Genomic DNA, 17,604 nt, shown 5'->3' on the forward strand with positions numbered 1-17,604 from the left:
TGAGAGACTGAGAGGCAGAGAGAGAGTAGGTGAAGGAGGAAGGGAGGGAGGGAGGGAGGAAGAGAGAGAGAGATGGCGCACCAGGGCATCCAGCCACTGCAAACGAACTCCAGATGTATGTGCCACCTTGTGCATCTGGCTTACGTGGGTCCTGGAATCAAACCTGGGCCCTTTGGCTTTGCATGCAAATGCCTTAACCGCAAAGACATCTCTCCAGCCTTGCATTCTCTTTTCAAAGGCCCAGCACAGTGATCTAACTTCAGTCATGAGTATTCTTACTAAAACCAAATCACTCCAATTTGAAATAATTAGACTGATTTATACTATCAGTTTCAGAAATCTAAAATTATACTTTTCAGCTGGGTGTGTTGGTGTACACCTTTAATCCCAGCACTTGGGAGGCAGAGGTAGAAGGATTACTGAGAGTTCAAGGCCACCCTGAGACTATATAGTGAATTCCAGGTCAGTCTGGGCTAGAGTGAAACCCTACCTCACACACAAAAAAAGATACTAAACTAGTAATATAGTATATCAAAATTTGATTTTAATTTTGAAAAGTATTTTATTATTATTATTTTGTTTATTTATTTATTTATTTTTGGTTTTTCGAGGTACTCACTCTAGCCCAGGCTGACCAGGAATTCACTATGGAGTCCCAGCGTGGCCTCGAACTCACAGCAATCCTCCTACCTCTGCCTCCCAAGTGCTGGGAGTAAAGGCATGCACCACCATGCCCAGCTTATTTTAGTATCTTAGTATTGATCTTGTAACTTAGGATCTTAGTATTAATCAATGTCTACAATTCAAAAGTTGAGAAGTCATATTCTATTAACTGCATGCACCTGAATTATTCAAAAATAATCTCATCTTGGTTTCCCACCAGGAATCGATGGTAAGACCCTACTGTTGAAGACTCCACATACTTGGGCTGCAAGGCCATTGAGAAATCCTGCTGGAACTGAGCTGATAATCTCCTCCATGTAGACCAGCTGACAGAAAACTGGAAGAAGCCATTCTACATGCAGTTCAATGGGAGAGAGAGAAATCACCAGTGAAGATACTCAGCAATAGACACTGCAAGCCTTATATTTGGCCAGCCAGGCCAAATGAGCCAACGGGTATAATAGTGGCATGTCTGTCATGGTGGAAACCAACTGCCCTCTAATTGGACTGGAGGCACACTCCATGAGAGGGAATACAGCTCTCTGATACTGAAAACTTAAAACAGGGGTGAGCCCTAGGGGTGTAACATCTGCTGCTGTCTGGCTAAATGTATATACTATGCTTATCAAACTGCCCAGTAAGCACTTCTCTTAATGTTCATACCCATATATTAATGCTTCTCTCACTTTTGCTAGAGAATCTTCTCTTTTCAGGTGGCAGTGACCTTGGGATGACTCAGAAGGCATCATGGTGCTAGAAAGAAGTGACAGGAGTGCTCAGCACTGCAATATCTCTATCACACCTTCCAAGTTTCAGGGTCTATTGCGGAAGAGGTGGTGGAAAGAATTTAAGAGCCAGACGAAGGGTAGGACTCCTTACAATGTGCTCCTCCCCAGACACAAAATGGTCTGGATATCTGTGACTTCATAGTGCCTGACACTACCTACACAGGACCATCATAAGAGGAGGAAAAGATCATGACATCAAAATAAGAGAGGGACTGAGAAGGGGAGGGGATGTGATAGAGAATGGAGTTTCAAAGGGGAAAGTGTGGGGAGGGAGGGCATTACCATGGGATATTGTTTACAATCATGGAAGTTGTTAATTAAAAAATTAATTAATAAAAAAATCTCAAGGACTGAGGGTGAGGCTCAGTGGTAGAGTGTGCACTTGGCATGTATGGGGCCTTGGGTTTAATCCCCAACACTTACAAAAGGAATTATAACAAAATCCTCAATATTTTACCTATCATGTAATTAGATACACAGCATCATAACAAATTCAATGATTAGCCAGGCGTGGTGCCACATGCCTTTAATCCCAGCACTCAGGAGGCAGAGGTAGGATCACTATGAGTTCGAGGCCACCCTGAGACTACACAGTGAATTCCAGGTCAGCCTGAGCTAGAGTGAGACCCTACCTCAAAAAAAAAAAAAAAAAAAAATTCAATGATTAGTGCCATGCCAAAATATTTCATAAGTGCATAGAAGTTTCAAACTTTTACAGTTTTATTGTCCTCAGAAACTCAGGAATACAGTAAAGTAAATGATGGGTCACTTATCATTTTGGTCACAGAGCATTCTCTATGAATTTATATCGTATGGAGACATAGCTTTCTGATTACTTTTGTCTTACTGAAAAGAAGGAAAAATGTAGTGTTTTTCTTTTTTTTTTTTTTTAATCTTTTTGGTATTTTTATTTATTTGAGAGCGACAAACAGACAGAGGAAGAGACAGAGAGAGAGAATGGGCGCTCCAGGGCCTACAGCCAGTACAAACGAACTCCAGACGCGTGCACCCCCTAGTGCATCTGGCTAATGTGGGTCCTGGGGAATCGAACCTCGAACTGGGATGCTTAGGCTTCACAGGCAAGCGCTTAAGTGCTAAGCCATTTCTCCAGCCCTGTAGTGTTTCTCTTAAAAACAAAGTGAAGTATAAACTAATTCAATAGCTACTGAAGTTTCACCTGAAATTTTAAGCAACTGTAAACACTCAAGAGGAAAAAATGAACACATCAGTTTTAATAGATGATAATTATTAATAAAAAATTAAGAAAGCTATTTTGGAAACATAAATGCAATTAGCAAACCGATGAAAATATGTGTACTAAAAGTCCTTCAGCAAGCTTATTTAGTTACAATGGCATATGTCAGAAGAGAAACACACAGTAATACCTTGCCATGGGTAGCATTTTATATACAAGCTTGTGGCTAACATTTTGTATCACAAAAGAAAACTGAACCTGTAAATTATCAGAACAAGAACATGGATATAGGGAAATAATATAATTTGAATAAATTACAATGAAAATTCTTTTACTTCTCTCCCTAACTCAATTTTACAAACTAAAGTCATTTTGTATTATTCTGCAAACTGCTAAGACTACGCAAACACCATAGCCCTTCCAACAGATAGCGAAAGAACTGCTTGACGTCCTGCACTGCTTCTAATTCTTCACTGGAGTGGAGCTTCCTTTGGTTGTCTTCTTCAGGTGGTGGTAATTGGGCAAGATTTTCATCAAGAAGTCCAGCTGTAGTGTCTGGGGCTACAAAAACAGACAAATAAGACTTGACTGCCAGTGGGGTTAACACTACCACACAGAAATGGTTGTTCTGAAGTCTCAGAATTAAACATGATTTTCATTGATTTAGTTTTGCCCACCCAGGCTGCTGTGGAATTCACTATGTAGTCTCAGGCTGGCCTCAAACTATCAGCGATCCTCCTGCCTCTGCCTCCCAAGTGCTGGAATTAAAGGCATGTGCCACCACACCTGGCATTTTTCTGCTTGCTCTTTAAAAGTTACAGTGAAATTACACTATGGAATTCACTATGTAGTCTCAGGCTGGCCTCAAACTATCAGCGATCCTCCTGCCTCTGCCTCCCAAGTGCTGGAATTAAAGGCATGTGCCACCACACCTGGCATTTTTCTGCTTGCTCTTTAAAAGTTACAGTGAAATTACACTATGATTACTAATGAGATAAAGTCAAGTAATTTTATATATAAAAATGGACCAAAAAAGTCCTTAAACTTTTGTTTATAGATTTCATTCTGGCTTCTGAAAATGAGTGCCAAAGCCAATGAGGACCCAAAGAATGCCACTTTGCACATGGCCTGCTGAGCTGCTCAGCTGGGCTCCCTCATGTGACCCTGATTGTTCACGGGCCAGCACTGCACAAACCTTCTGACTATAAACTCACTTGTGAGTAGGAATTTTCAGCTTCTCCATTGTAGACACTATGATTCAAACAGCCAGATGAATTTGTTTTATTCATTTATTTTTAATGTGTGTGCATCCAAGTGTGTATGAGGGTGCAGATAGATGCATATGTGTGTGGAGATCTGAGGAAAACCCCTGAGGTGTCTTCATGCCCACCTAATCAATTGCTCTTTTTAAAAAATTATTTTTTATTTATTTAAGAGAGAAAGATGCAGATAAAGAGGGAGAGAATGCGTGTGCCAGGGCCTTCAGCCACTGCGAATGAGCTCCACATGCATGTGCCACTTTGTGCATCTGGCTTACATGAGTCCTGGGGAATTGAACCTGAGTCCTTTGACTTTGCAGGCAAACACCTTAGCCACTAATCTATCGCTATCTCTCCTGCCCTTCTTTTTTTTTTCTTTTTTTTTTTTTTTGGTTTGTTTGTTTGTCCAAGTAAGGTCTCACTCTAGCCCAGGCTGATCTGGAATTCACTATGTAGTCTCAGGCTGGCCTTGAACTCATAGCAATCCTCCTACCTCTGCCTCTTGAGTGCTGGGATTAAAGAGGCACCATGCCTGGCTTGCTTTCTAAATTGTAACCTTACTGCCTGTTAAGACACTTAGAGGGCATTTTGGGATACCTAGCAGCCCCTTTAAAAGAGAGGTTCTAGTACCTGTGGCCTCTCGGTCTGCACCCGACGAAGGCAGTCTGCACCATAGATGACCGTGTTCTCCGGGATGACTTCAAAAGTGTTTAGGTTGCAGCAGGCCCCAATGATGCAGCCACCTGTCAAGATGACATTTCTGCCCACATAGGCTGCAGTCAAGACACAGAGAGAACTGTGACACCAGGCATCATGTGATTACAACCCTTTTTTGTTGTTTTGACATGTTTCCCCCATGATTTAGGTATAAAAATGTAAACTGTCTTTAAGAAAAAAAAAATAACAGAAAATGCTTCAATTCCGTTTGTATAGACAGACAGAAGCAGGCAGTGCTGATCAGAGCAGAGCTCCACTGCTAACCATCTGTGTGGCCTTGGGAATGTCACCGTCAAGTCTTTGAGCTTAAGCTGACCTGTAACACAGGAACCTGTGACTGCTCTACTTAAAGACCAGTGAGGTGAGGGCTCACGGGCTGAGCACACAGCTGGCATGCAGTAAGCAGTCAGTCAGTGGAGCATGACGATGACAAATGGTAATCCAAATTAAAACGAAAACCATTAAGCAAATTAAGAAAAGTATCATGTTATTATTTCAAAAAAGAAGCATTTCCTTTTATGCCAATTGGGGGCAAGAAAGATAAACCAGTGTTCTACAGAAGAGCTATTGTTCAGGGTCCTGAACCTTAGTGGGACAAGCTGTAGGAGCAGGTTCCCAGCAGTGCTGGTGACCTGACATAATCCCCTCCTGGCTCTAATTTTGATAAGCAGATGACGTGTGTCTTTGATTGACTAGGGTAAAGCAGTCCTGAAATTAAACAAAAGCAATTACTGGAGAGAATGTGATTGTTTTTCTTTAGGTCTACAAGAACAGTAATCAACTGAAATCCCGCCAACCTGAAGCCACTTCAACTCTCAGTGGGGCTTTATGGCTTGATCCAATTCCCACTTAAACTGTACACGCTGGCTTTCTAATTTAATGTAGTTAGCCATGTTATCCGATGACCACATAACCAGATTAGGTTCTTTTGAGGCAAAGAATTCATCTGACAATGATTTGAATCCACTTCCAAGCATAGCACCTGGCCACAGTTTGCCTTAGACTGTTTCCCAGGACACAACAAAGAGAAAGGAGGTGACCGACAGTTACACTGTGACCCAGCTTACCTTTTGACTCAATGACATTATTATCTCCTATCTTCATGGCTTGGGAATCTGTAGGCCAGTGTTAAGTAAACACTCTAATAATCCACCCCTTTCCCCTATGAAGATAGAATGTATTTACACTGCCCTGGGCTCAGAGGTCCAAGCCGGGCTATGCAGAACTCCTTGTCCAGAGTAATCTGAAGTAAACCTTTACTTCTCAAATATCTCTTGACATCAATAAATGAATAATACTTCTTTTTTTTTTAAAGAAATGAGTATTTGTGGCCTGATTTTCACAAGTGCTTTAAGAAAACCACCTATCCACTTACAACACTGTTAACAGTATTACATATCGTGCTGACACTGTGAAAGGTCCTATTGGTCCACTGGACAACACCAAGCAGGTACACTGTTGACACCAAGAAAAACAAAACTCACAAAGAAATATTTTCACATCTACCCACCATCTTCTTGAATCAGATAACATATAATCTATAATGACACAGAAACCAGACTAATAAAAGTGTGGTTTTGAGATCAGAGTAGAAGCCAGAATTAGCTTTTAATTGTCTGTTGCTGCCCAGACGCTGCTACCTGTCCACAGCTACAGTTCCAGTAAAGGACTTTCAGGATGCTGTGTTGGAGATGTGTATGTCTGACAGAGGGGCTGGGGGAGGGGGGAGAATGGCATACAGTACTTACTTGACTAAGTTCCTCATCAGAACAGAAAGGGTTTTTCTGTGTGGTGCTAGGGATCACACACATGCAAGCCATGTGCCCTATACTGAGTATAGCCTCAACCTCAGGAAGGATTTTTTTCTTTTATTTTTTAAATGTGCTTTCCTGTTATTTATTTTTAAATATTTTGTTTTATTTATTTATTTTTTTGAGCAAGAGAGAGAAAGAGGCAGACAGAGAGAGAGAGAGAATGGGTGCACCAGGACCTCCAGCCACTGCAAACAAACTCCAGATGCATATGCCACCTTGTACATCTGGCTTATATGGATCCTGGGGAATTGAACCTAGATCCTTTGACTTTGCAGGCAAATGCCTTAGCCACTAAGCCATCTCTCCAGCCCAGGAAGGATTTCTTAACACACTGAAAATAAACCTGTCCCAAAAGCTTGATGGCCTAGTCTTAAAAAGAGGTAATTATGACATATAAATATACTTGATAGATAAGTTATGCCAATTTCTAAGTGGGAGGACGCTGAAAGGACATGTGGGAGTATTCACAGAAGATTACTATAAAGGATACAACAGCCAACTTCAAACACATTATTGGTGCCAATAATCATAGGTTTGGGTTCTGGCTCTTCAGTGTCAGGGGTGATGTTATCTGGGTGACTAAAGAGAATAGACAAATTACCAAAAGCAAGTAGCACAACAGGCAATTTTCCTCCCATTTCAGAATTTGGATCAATTGTTCAAATTTAACTGCCTCAAACTTAACATATATAACTAGGTCAATTAATTTTTTTTTAACTCAGGTGAATATTTTCCCTCTGTGTTGAAGAAAGCCAGACTCTGAGTTGCACCTAAAATGTGAGGAAGTCACAGGTGAGTAAGAGAATAGCATTCCTTTATTTCTTTGTTTTAATTTGTGTGTGTGTGTGTGTGTGTGTGTGTGTGTATGCCATGGAGTGCACGTGGAGGCTGGAGGACAGCCTCAGGGTGTCAATCCCGCCTCTCCTCTCCACCTTCCCCTCTTGTTTGGCAGTGGGATAGCTCACAGCTTCTGGCTTCTCCAGGCTCCTCCCACTGCTGTAGGCGTGTGTGCCACTGTCCATGTCAAACGCTTCCGGTTTTAGTGGGTTCTGGGGAACTGAACTCAGGTTGGCAGACTTGCAAGCAGGCGCCTTTAGTGGCTGAGCCGTCTCCACAGCTCCTGTCCTCCCTTAATTTTCTAAACTCAAAGGGAAGAGGGCCTTCTCAAGGGTAAGGTGAAAAAAAAAAAAAAGATACCAACTATACCTACCTTGAAAAATTTCCATTCATAATAACCATTCCAAACTATGAAAAGTAAACATATTCACATCAATAATCATTTTGTGATATTAGGTAGTTAGCTAAAATATGTAGAAGATTAAATGTGTGCTCTAAAAGAAGTTTTATCTCTGAAAGTTGAGTTACTGCAGAATATCACTGTGTTAATTGACGTGCACTGAAGGTGCCAAATGTATTTTAAAGAGAAACTGCTTAATATAGTAAGAAACTCCCAAATTCTAAACAGAGCATTCAGACAAATCAGTCTTTTTATCAGTTAAATATTTTCCCAAGGTCTTTACACAAATTCCATAAATTGTTGCTACAAATTAGGTAGAAGCTTGAATTTCTTGCCAAATTTTTATCTAGAAAAATTTAAATGCTTATGAAAATTTCATGGACATTACAGCCTAGTTCACAGATTACACACATTACCTAATATTTTATTATGTTTTTATTGAAATAAAAATTGGGGCTGCAGAGATGGCTCAGTGGTTACAGGCATTTGCTTGCAAAACCTGACAGCCTGGGTTCAATTTTCCATGTAAAGCCAGATGCACAAAGTAATGCATGGGTCTAGAGGTCGTTTGCAGCAGCAAGAGGCCTTGGCTCACCCATACTCTCTCTCTCTCAAGTAAATAAACAAATAAAATATGAAGTAAAGTTTAAAAATCGTCTCTAGGGGGACTGGAGCGATGGCTCAGTGGTTGAAGGTGCCTCCTTGCAAAGCTTGACGGCCTTGATTCAATTCCCCAGTATCTATGTAAAGCCAGATACACCAGGTGGCACGTGTGTCTAGAATTATTTCCAGTGGCAGAAGACCCTGGTGCCCATACTCACTCTCTCTGTCTGCCTCTTTCTCTCAAATAGATAAATAAATAAAAATATTACAAATTTCCTCTATGATCCCACATTTTCCAAATGTAACTTTGAGGTAATACCATGCAGAACACGGGAAGCCCATCAGACCCAGAGACAGAGCTTCTAGTCAGCTGCCAGCAAGCTCTTCCACTTGGACTGGCTGATCTCTGCTCTGGTTTGGGGGTTTCTCATTCACTTTATGTTGAAAGAAGATACTTAGTATTTCTCTAGTTCTGAAATAGTGGGCTTCCCAGATGAAAGCTGCAGAAGTAGAGACACTATGATGACTGAAAACATTACCTGGGCCCTTGGTTCAGAGGACCTGTAAGAGTCTTACTCACGCATTTATGATAAGGGCCTGCTCTTCTATTAGGTTTCCTTCACCGATGACTATTGGCCCGGCCTCTGCAATAATTCGTGCTTTAGGGTGGATCACCGTCCTTGGTCCTGTGAAGAATGTGTGAGAGGTAAATTATTAGCATAGGCTGTGCATGGGTGAGGCTGTTGGAAGAACCCTAAGTATGTGCCAGGCACCATGCTAGGTACTTAGTACTATCTCCTTGACTGTTATCAGACGTAATTTCATGCCAAATCTGGAGCTGAGATAAATGAAATGGCACAGATATTAGACCCAGTGAGCTCAGCCTCGACCTTGAACCTTCTGTGATCCCAGTAGGAAATGCAGGAGATGAAAGGCTGCAGCCCTGCAGGGCTGTGGTGAGGGTTAGATGACATGATGCTGGAGACAGAATGTCTCCATAGTTGGTGATAAAAACTCATGCCTGCTGGGCATGGTGGTGCATGCCTTTGATCCCAGCACTCAGAAGGCAGAAGTAGGAGGATCAGTGAGTTCAAGGCCAGCCTGGGCTACAGCAAATCCCTACCTTGAAAACCCAAACCAATCCAAACAAAACAAAACTAATGCCCTCTGGTGACCACTGTGGAGAATCAGAACCCATCAATGTGCTGAGCAGAAGAGACAGTGGAGTGTTCAGCACGGAGCCATCTCTATCACATCCTCCAAGGCTCAGGAACCACCATGGAAGGTGTTGGTAAGAATGTAAGAGCCAAAGGAAGGGAGGTGTGCTTTGCAATATTGTCTTCCAGACACAAAGCAGCTGTAGCACTTATGAGCTCACAGTGGTTGGCACTACCTACACAAGATGTACACAACCGGAGGGAAAAATGGTGACAGCAAACAGACAGGAACTAGTTGGAAAGAAGGAATTCAGTGAAGGGGCTAGGAGAGGGGAGGAAGGGAGGGGATTATGGTCACAGTATCTTGTGTATATGTATGGAAGTTGTCAATAAAAAGTTAAAAACAAAACAACATCTGATGCCCTCCCTTTCAGACAGGTAAGGCTCTCTGCTCACAATGTGGTGTTTTCACAGCATTCCCATGTGATTAAGAGGAAACACGGGTGGACAGAAGTCAGAGGACATGAGACCCGGCCTCAGCCTCGCTTGCTGGTCACTGCATGAATACGAGCGTGTGCCCGGGAAGGAGGCAAGGCTGTCTGGTTGAGGACACGCTGCTGACCCGTTCAAGCAGAAAAGGTGGGATGGAGGCAAGGCTCTAAGAGCCCTGTCAAGAGCTACGGCGGAGAGCCTGCACTCACTAACCAGGGCTTTGATTCTGGAATGTGAGCACCACCCCCTCCCCCTGTAGGTCTACAGTTCTAGTGATAATGAAACTACTGATAAGAAAAAGTCTTCAAAGCTGAGTGTGCTGGCTCACATCTGTAATCCCAGCACTCAGGAGGCTGAGGGAAGAGGATCTCTGAGTTCAAGGCCAGCCTGGGCTAAAGTAACACACTGCTTCAAACAAAACCACGGAAAGCGCTACCTTTCTTTAGCCTGTTTCTAACACTCTTTCCACTCACCTCTCAATACAAACCAAAGTTATTTCTTTTTACTTTCTTTCTTTCTTTTTTTTTTTAACATAGAGAGAAAATTGTTGTGCCAGGGCCTTAGCCACTGCAATCAAACTACAGGCACTTGTGCCACCTAGTGGGCATGTGTGACCTTGTACTTGTCTTACTTTTTGCATCTGGCTTACATGGAATCAGGAGAGTCAAACATGGGTCGTTAGGTGTTGCAGGGCAAGTGTCTTAACCACTAAACCATCTCTCCAGCCCTCCCCCCATTTTTGGTTGATTTGTTTTTGGAGGCAAGGCCTCATCTGGGCCCTCTTGCCTCAGCCTGCTATGTGCTGGCACTCCCAAGGCTGGTTCTACTGGTAAACAGTGGCAGGAAGTAATTGACTCTGAAGAAAGGTAAAGTGGACAAAAGATCAGCAGAGGAGGCAGGAAGCTGAAGTGGGGGGTCAGGAAGGTGAGAATGATATTAGGAAGGTGATGTTGTCCATGAAATTCAGTATTCAGTTATACAAACTGTTAACTTTTTTCAGACATCACTATCTGCTTATATGTTGTAAGGAAACAAACTATGAACATTTTCTGGGTTAGGATGTGCTTAGCAGGTGCACCATCCTGGGTTGAGTTGCCAGCACCAAAAATAATGATAATTAATACTAACAAACAAAACCCCCACAACCAAACAACTAAACAGACAAAAACCTTTTAAGAAGTAAGAAAAGGGCTGAAGGGATTGCTTAGTGGTTAAGGCACTTGCCTGAAAAGCCAAAGGGTCCAGGTTCAATTCCCCAGGACCCACATGAGCCAGATGCACAAGGTGGTGCCTATGACTGGAATTCATTTGCAGCAGATGGAGGCCCTGGTACACCCATTCTCTCTGTCACTCTCCTTCTATGTCTCATCTCTGTCTCTCTCACTCAAATAAATAAAAATAAAATCAAAATATTAACAAAAAAGAATGCATGCTATTTTTGGCCTTTGGAGCTTGTTATCTTAAATCTTGGATCACTTAATGTATTTGCCACAAACACTTAAGTAGGAGGCTCCTGGTGTTCAGGGCAGCTTATTTCCCCAGACAATGAAGTGCTGAGGGGATTGGTAAAGAGCGTGAGGTCCCAAAACAGGACACACAGTCCAATATGGAATGGGAAGAGTGGCCTATATAGTTCTCAGTCACCTCTGCTGACCAAATCTTCAAGTGCTCAAGTTAAGTTTCCCAAGTAAAGTCTACTAGTCAGAAGATGGGATGTTAAGATCTCCAGACGCCTCTCAAGGTGACTATGAGTGTGAACATGTGTGCCCTTTTTTTCATATATGTGTGCACACACATATACACCACACACATGCCCATGTGTATGTACACAAATGTGAGAAGATACCTGCATTTCTTTATAAATGCATGATCTCTACTAACAATTCAAACAAAGCAAAGCAAGCAGTAAGTGGTGCTTTGATTCAGGTGTCCCCCATAAACTTAGGTGTTCTGAATGCTAGGTTCCCAGCTAATGGAGATTTGGGGATTAACACCTCCTGGAGGGTGTGTATTGTTGGGGGTGGGCTTATGGGTGTTACAGTTTTTCCTGTTGCTGTGGTCCACCTTATGTTGGCCAGGGGGTGATGTCCACCCTCTGCTCATGCTGTCATTTCCCCCGCCATCGTGGTGCTCCCCCTCGAGCTTGTAAGCCAAAATAAACCTCTTTTCCCACAAGCTGCTCTTGGTAGGTTGACTTCCACCAGCAATGCGAACCTGACTGCAGCACAGTGAAATGTTCTGTCCTGTAAATCTCATTCCTTAAAGGCATTTTTTTTTTAGAGACAAAGTCTTCTGTAGCCCAGGCTGGCCTTGCATGACCTTGAACTTCTGTTTTCTCTGTCTCCACCTTCCTAGTGATGAACTACAGGAACGTACCACCATGCCTGATTTACATGGTAATGGAGATCAAATCCAGGACTTTGTGTATGCTGGGCAACTGCTCTACTACTGAGCTACACCCCCAGCCCAAAGTCTGGGGTACATTATTCTAGACTAAATACTACAGTAGACTTAAGGACTGCAAATATCCACCATATACAGACTATATGGCCTTTAAAATCTTAAAAAGAAATACAACTTAGAGAAAAACATGCATCAAGTACATGTTTCTTTAAAACCTAGGACTAATCTTTGTTCTACATTTTTTCCCCCTAGGTAGTAGGGCCTCACTCTGGCTCAGGCTGACCTGGAATTCACTATGTAGTGTTAGGGTGGCCTCAAACTCATGGTGATCCTCCTACCTCTGCCTCCCAAGTGCCTGGATTAAAGGTATGCACCATCACACCTGGCTTTTCTTTTCTATATAATAGGTTATACTCTTATATCCCGTAGCCCCAGCTCCTGTTACCCTGGGGACCCTGCTCAGTGGGGTTACGGTATTCCCTGTGGAGTCAGAAAGGCCTCAGTTAGTCCCTGTAGGATAGCCGGGGGCTGTCTCAGAATATTCCTACCTACTCTGGTTCTTAACATCTTTCAGCCCCCTCTTCTACAATGTTCCCGAGCCATGGCTGACCTGTTGGCAGTCTCATTAAGTGTTGAGTTCTTTGTAGCCTCTGGATTTCTGCTTTACAATTCTCTCTCTCGCTCTCTTTTTTAAAGATTTTTTATTTTTCAATTTATTTGAGTGAGAGTGAGAGAGTGAGAGAGAGAGAGAGAGAATTGGCATGCCAGAGCCTCCAGCTGCTGCAAACAAACTCCAGATGCATGCGCCACCCTGTGCATCTGGTTTACATGGGTCCTAGGGAATCGAACCTGGGTCCTGTGGCTTTGCAGGCAAATGCCTTAACTGCTAAGTCATCTCTCCAGCCCTACAATTCTCTTTGTTATGGTAATTTTTCATATGTAAGTATATCTAGGAAAATATTCATTTTAAGGGATATAAAGTCACTAGCATTATACCTACAAGCTATAATTTGCTTAACTGTCCTTTAATAATGGACATTTAGAAGTCAAACCCAGAGGGGTGCTAAATAGTGCTAACACAAACACCGGATCCCTCTGATATGAGAAATCTCTAAGTCTTCCAGCTGAATGAGCCAGCTGAAAACTAAAGTTTACACAACATGAATTTACATTTTACTTCACAATGTTCCATAATAAAGAGATACAATCTATTTTAGATTCTTTGGAGTTAATGCCCCATCTATACCTGACCTGTGCCTACAAAACATAGACTGGGCTCTGTCACTTAACAAGCTATGTGCTCACTCTTTCTAAGGCCCGTTTCCTCATCTATAAAAGGATGAAATCCTTAGCAGCCTACCTCATTGGGATGAAATGTGGGTTATATGAAATAGTGTTTGAAAGAGAGATTACGGGATCTGACGTGCAGTTGTTAAACTGCCAAACCATCTTCCCAGTGTCCCCCTGTGACACGTAGTTCTTAAAAATGAGAAGTTCCTCACTATTTGTCACAAAGAGCTAAGAACTTTTCCAAGATAAGCAAAATAACTGATTTTGATCAGAGAGAGAAGAATGATCTGCCTTCCTCCTTTTACTGTTTCATGGTAACAGCCCCTGTTCACCAAGGGGGAAACGTCTGTGAAGATTACAGAACGGTAAGAAGATTAACCAAAGAGCAGACAAAATGAAGAGCTCGCTGGGCAAGCAGATCTGTCAGCCTGGCTGAGCTGCCAGAGGCACTGGGTGTTGCCCTGGCCCTCAAGCTGGGGCTCTGAACGGCTAGGACCGTCAGATGCCACCTGAGAAGGAAGGATTAAGACCAAGATGCCACTGAGACTGATGTAGTCCAAAGTTCCTCTCAACTCCACTTATGAGAACAACTGACAATGCTGTTTGGTGGTTTGATTCAGGTGTCCCCCAAAAATTTAGGTGTTCTAGATGCTAGGTTCCCCGGCTGATGGCAATTGGAAATTAGTGACTCCTGTAGGAAGTGTATTATTGGGGGCGGGCTTATGGGTGTTATAGCCAGCTTCCCCTTGCCAGTGCTTGGCACACTCTCCTGTTGCTATTGTCCGGTGGCCAGGGGGTGATGTCCACTCTCTGCTCATGCCATTTCCCCCTGCCATTGTGCAGCCTCCCCTCGAGCCTGTAAGCCAAAATAAACCTCTTTTTCCCACAAGCTGCTCTTGGTCAGGTGATTTCTACCAGCAATTCGAACCTGACTGCAACACTGTTTATCTCTTTTAAAAGTGCAGGATATAGTTTGGGCTTGGTGGCATGGACCTGTAACGCCAGCACTTGGGAAGTCAGCCTGGGATAGAAAGAGACCTCACCTCAAAGATAAATAAATAAAATAAAATTCAAACAACAGTAATGGCAAATGCCTTTAAATCCCAGCACTTCAGAGGTTGAGTTCCAGGCCAGCCTAGGGCTGCAGAGTGAGTTCCAGGTTAGCCTGGGATAGAGTGAGACCCTTTCTCAAAACAAACAAACAACAACAAAACACCCCAAGCAATTCATTCAAATTCTCATAACTTTTTTGGGGGGTAGGAGACTCTGGGAGTGGAACCCAGGGTATCATGACTGCTAGGCTAAGCAATCACTCTTTTTTTTCCCCAGTTAGGGTCTTGCTCTAGCCCAGGCTGACCTGGAATTCACTATGTAGTCTCAGGGTGGACTTGAACTCACAGCAATCCTCCTACCTCTGCCTCCCAAGTGCTGGGACTAAAGGTGTGTACCACCACCCCAGCTAGGCAAGCACTTTTACCACTGAGCTACAATCCTAGCCCCTTAAGACATCTGATACAGTATTTTAAAATAATGCCTGAGCTGTTTTAACTGGGTGTTTTGTTACTGTCATTATTACTTGTTAATCATTATTAAGTTATTTAATACATAACTGGAAAACACTGGGTTATAAATCCCAAGGCCTTGTCCTGGGAGCTAAGGCAGGGGAGCTTAGGTGAGGCCTGAGATTTGTACACTACCTCCACCTGCTGGCAAGACTGCCACACTGCAGGCCCTGGTGCTGGGGGGGCTGAAGTCCCCAGGTGAAACCATCCACACTGAATTGAGGAAAGTGCTTGTGCTCTGTCTCTCCTCTCTCTCTCCCTCCCTCCCTTCCTCCTTCTCTCCCTCTCCCTCTCTCTTTTCCTTTTCCAAGGTAGGGTTTCGCTCTAGCCCAGGCTGACCTGGAATTCACTATGTAGTGTCAGGGTGGCCTCGAACTCATGGTGATCCTCCTACCTCTGCCTCCCCAGTGCTGGGATTAAAGGCGTGCGAAAGCATATGCCAGGGTAGTGATTAAGTGAACAGTCCCCCCAAGTTTCCTATAGGTCTTTTTGGTCACAGTTGAGTGAGGTCAGTATTTCAGTACAGGTGACTGCTAAGAGTTTGTTTGGTGAACTTTTGAAAGGATTTGCTTGCTTTATGCTGAGGAGGGAGCACAGCCAGGCAAGTCAAGCACTGTTGTTACTAGGGACAGCACAATGACATGCCCACAGTTTGCCCTGTGCTTTCTGCAGCCAGCCAAAAGACTTTTTACCTAGGATGGCTCTGTATTCAAGCCATGTTTAAGGGCCATAAGGCTAAAGTACTTTAAAAATAAAAATCTGTCACCATGGAAAGTTTGGGATTTTTCCTTTTTAACTCTGTTGTGAACCTTTTTGGAGCTCTTTCTGGCAGGGCAGTTTGTATAGTTTCTTACTGAATGTGCTGGAACCCTGTCTGGCTTATCTCCTTGTTTGGACAAATGTGTCTAGAGTTGGAGCTGCCTTAACTGGAGGAAGAATTATTTTCCTACATGGTTGGCTGGGCTTGAGACGACGCTGCCAGGAGACATTCCATGCATCCCATTTCCACCTCCCTCATTTGGTAAGGGACACTTTTCCTGTCTATCTTTGCCATAGGCAGCAGTCTTTGGATACATTTGCATGTATCAATAAATAATTTGAAAAATTTTAAGCTCTTTCTTTTGAAAATTAAACAAGCTCCTTGACTAGTACACCACCGCTCTCTGCCTTACCAAAAGACTCCTATAATTGAGGCAGGCTCCGATCTGTATGAAAATGAGGTAAATGCGGCAGGACAAAAGCTGTTTTATGGTGCCCCATTCTGCCTTTACATCTTGATTTCCCAACCAAGCCTAATTACCAGGAGTCTACCCTCACTCTCCAATGCACTATAGAAGTGTGCTCGGAGGTACCTTCTGACGTGTTCTTCAGCAGCCAAAATGAACACTTACAGAAAATCACCTGGGGCAGCCCAATGCAAACCAAGCTTGATGCTTGGTCACCCACCTCACTGAGCAGGAGAGCTGTCAGTTCTGAGCAGCCTCTAAGGAGGACAGGCTTCAACAGAGCTGCCAACCAGAGGGCTCTGGGGCAAGAACTAACCCTCCAAGCATTCCTCCTTCCCTCTTTTTCCTTCTCCGTGTGTGTGTGCTGTGCATGTATATGTATATGGGCACACATATTATGCGCATGGAAGCCAGAGGTCGATGTTGGGCATCTTCCTTGATCATTTTTCACCGTATTTACTGAGGCAGGGTCTCACACTTGAACCCAGGGCTCACATTCAGCCAGTCTAGCTAGTTTGTCCTGGGATTATGATTCTGTCTCCTTAGACAGGTCTATCCTACCAATGCTAAGGAGATAGAGACAGAATACCCACTAGACATTTAGGTGGGCATTGGGGATCTGAACTCAGGTAGTCAGGCTTGCATGTGAAGTGCTTTATCCACTGAGTCATCTCCCTAGCCCCCTTCTTTGCTTTGAGACTGTATTTTGGTATATATCCCTGGCTGGCCTTGAACTTACATCAATCTTCCACTTCCAGCTTCCTGAGTATGGGATTGTGGGCAAGAGCCACCAAGCCAGACTTTAGACTTCTGAGCATCTAATCAATTTCTCTGATAAAGAAAATACCTGATTTTTCTAGAAAAATAGCAGATCTGGCCAGGTGTGGTGTCACACATCTTTAATTCTAGCACTCAGGAGGCAGAGGTAGGAGGACTGCTGTGAGTTCAAGGCCAGCCTGAGACTACATAGCGAATTCCAGGTCAGCTTGGGCTAGTTTATTATAAATAAATAAAAGACAAATAGCAGATCTGGTTTAAAGTTCCACTGACCTGAAGCATAGCAGAATAAAAAAAAAAAACTGCTTTCTTCCTGAAATAGTTCAGAAGGGAATAATATAAAAATATAGAGGTAAAAATATAAAGGATGGAAACTTACACAGAATATGCTGAAGAGTCTAACAGTACACTACATTTCTGT

The 17,604-nt window shown here is 43.2% G+C and overlaps 1 protein-coding gene across 1 annotated transcript in view; it reads right to left on the bottom strand.

The window, feature by feature from the left end:
• Positions 1 to 2,662: 2,662 nt before the first annotated feature.
• The window catches only part of Dctn6 (dynactin subunit 6), a 31,577-nt gene continuing 16,635 nt past the window's right edge, over positions 2,663 to 17,604 (bottom strand). Inside the window, exons 3-7 of the mRNA XM_004666935.2 lie at positions 8,857 to 8,962; positions 6,927 to 7,015; positions 5,690 to 5,737; positions 4,536 to 4,678; positions 2,663 to 3,207 (exon numbers count right to left, since the gene is read on the bottom strand). Of these exons, the coding sequence (XP_004666992.1) occupies positions 3,109 to 3,207; positions 4,536 to 4,678; positions 5,690 to 5,737; positions 6,927 to 7,015; positions 8,857 to 8,962 (485 nt within the window). The 3' untranslated portion in view covers positions 2,663 to 3,108. The remainder of the gene's footprint in view (positions 3,208 to 4,535; positions 4,679 to 5,689; positions 5,738 to 6,926; positions 7,016 to 8,856; positions 8,963 to 17,604) is intronic.

This window comes from Jaculus jaculus, chromosome 9, assembly GCF_020740685.1.
Source record: "Jaculus jaculus isolate mJacJac1 chromosome 9, mJacJac1.mat.Y.cur, whole genome shotgun sequence".
NCBI lineage: Eukaryota > Metazoa > Chordata > Mammalia > Rodentia > Dipodidae > Jaculus > Jaculus jaculus.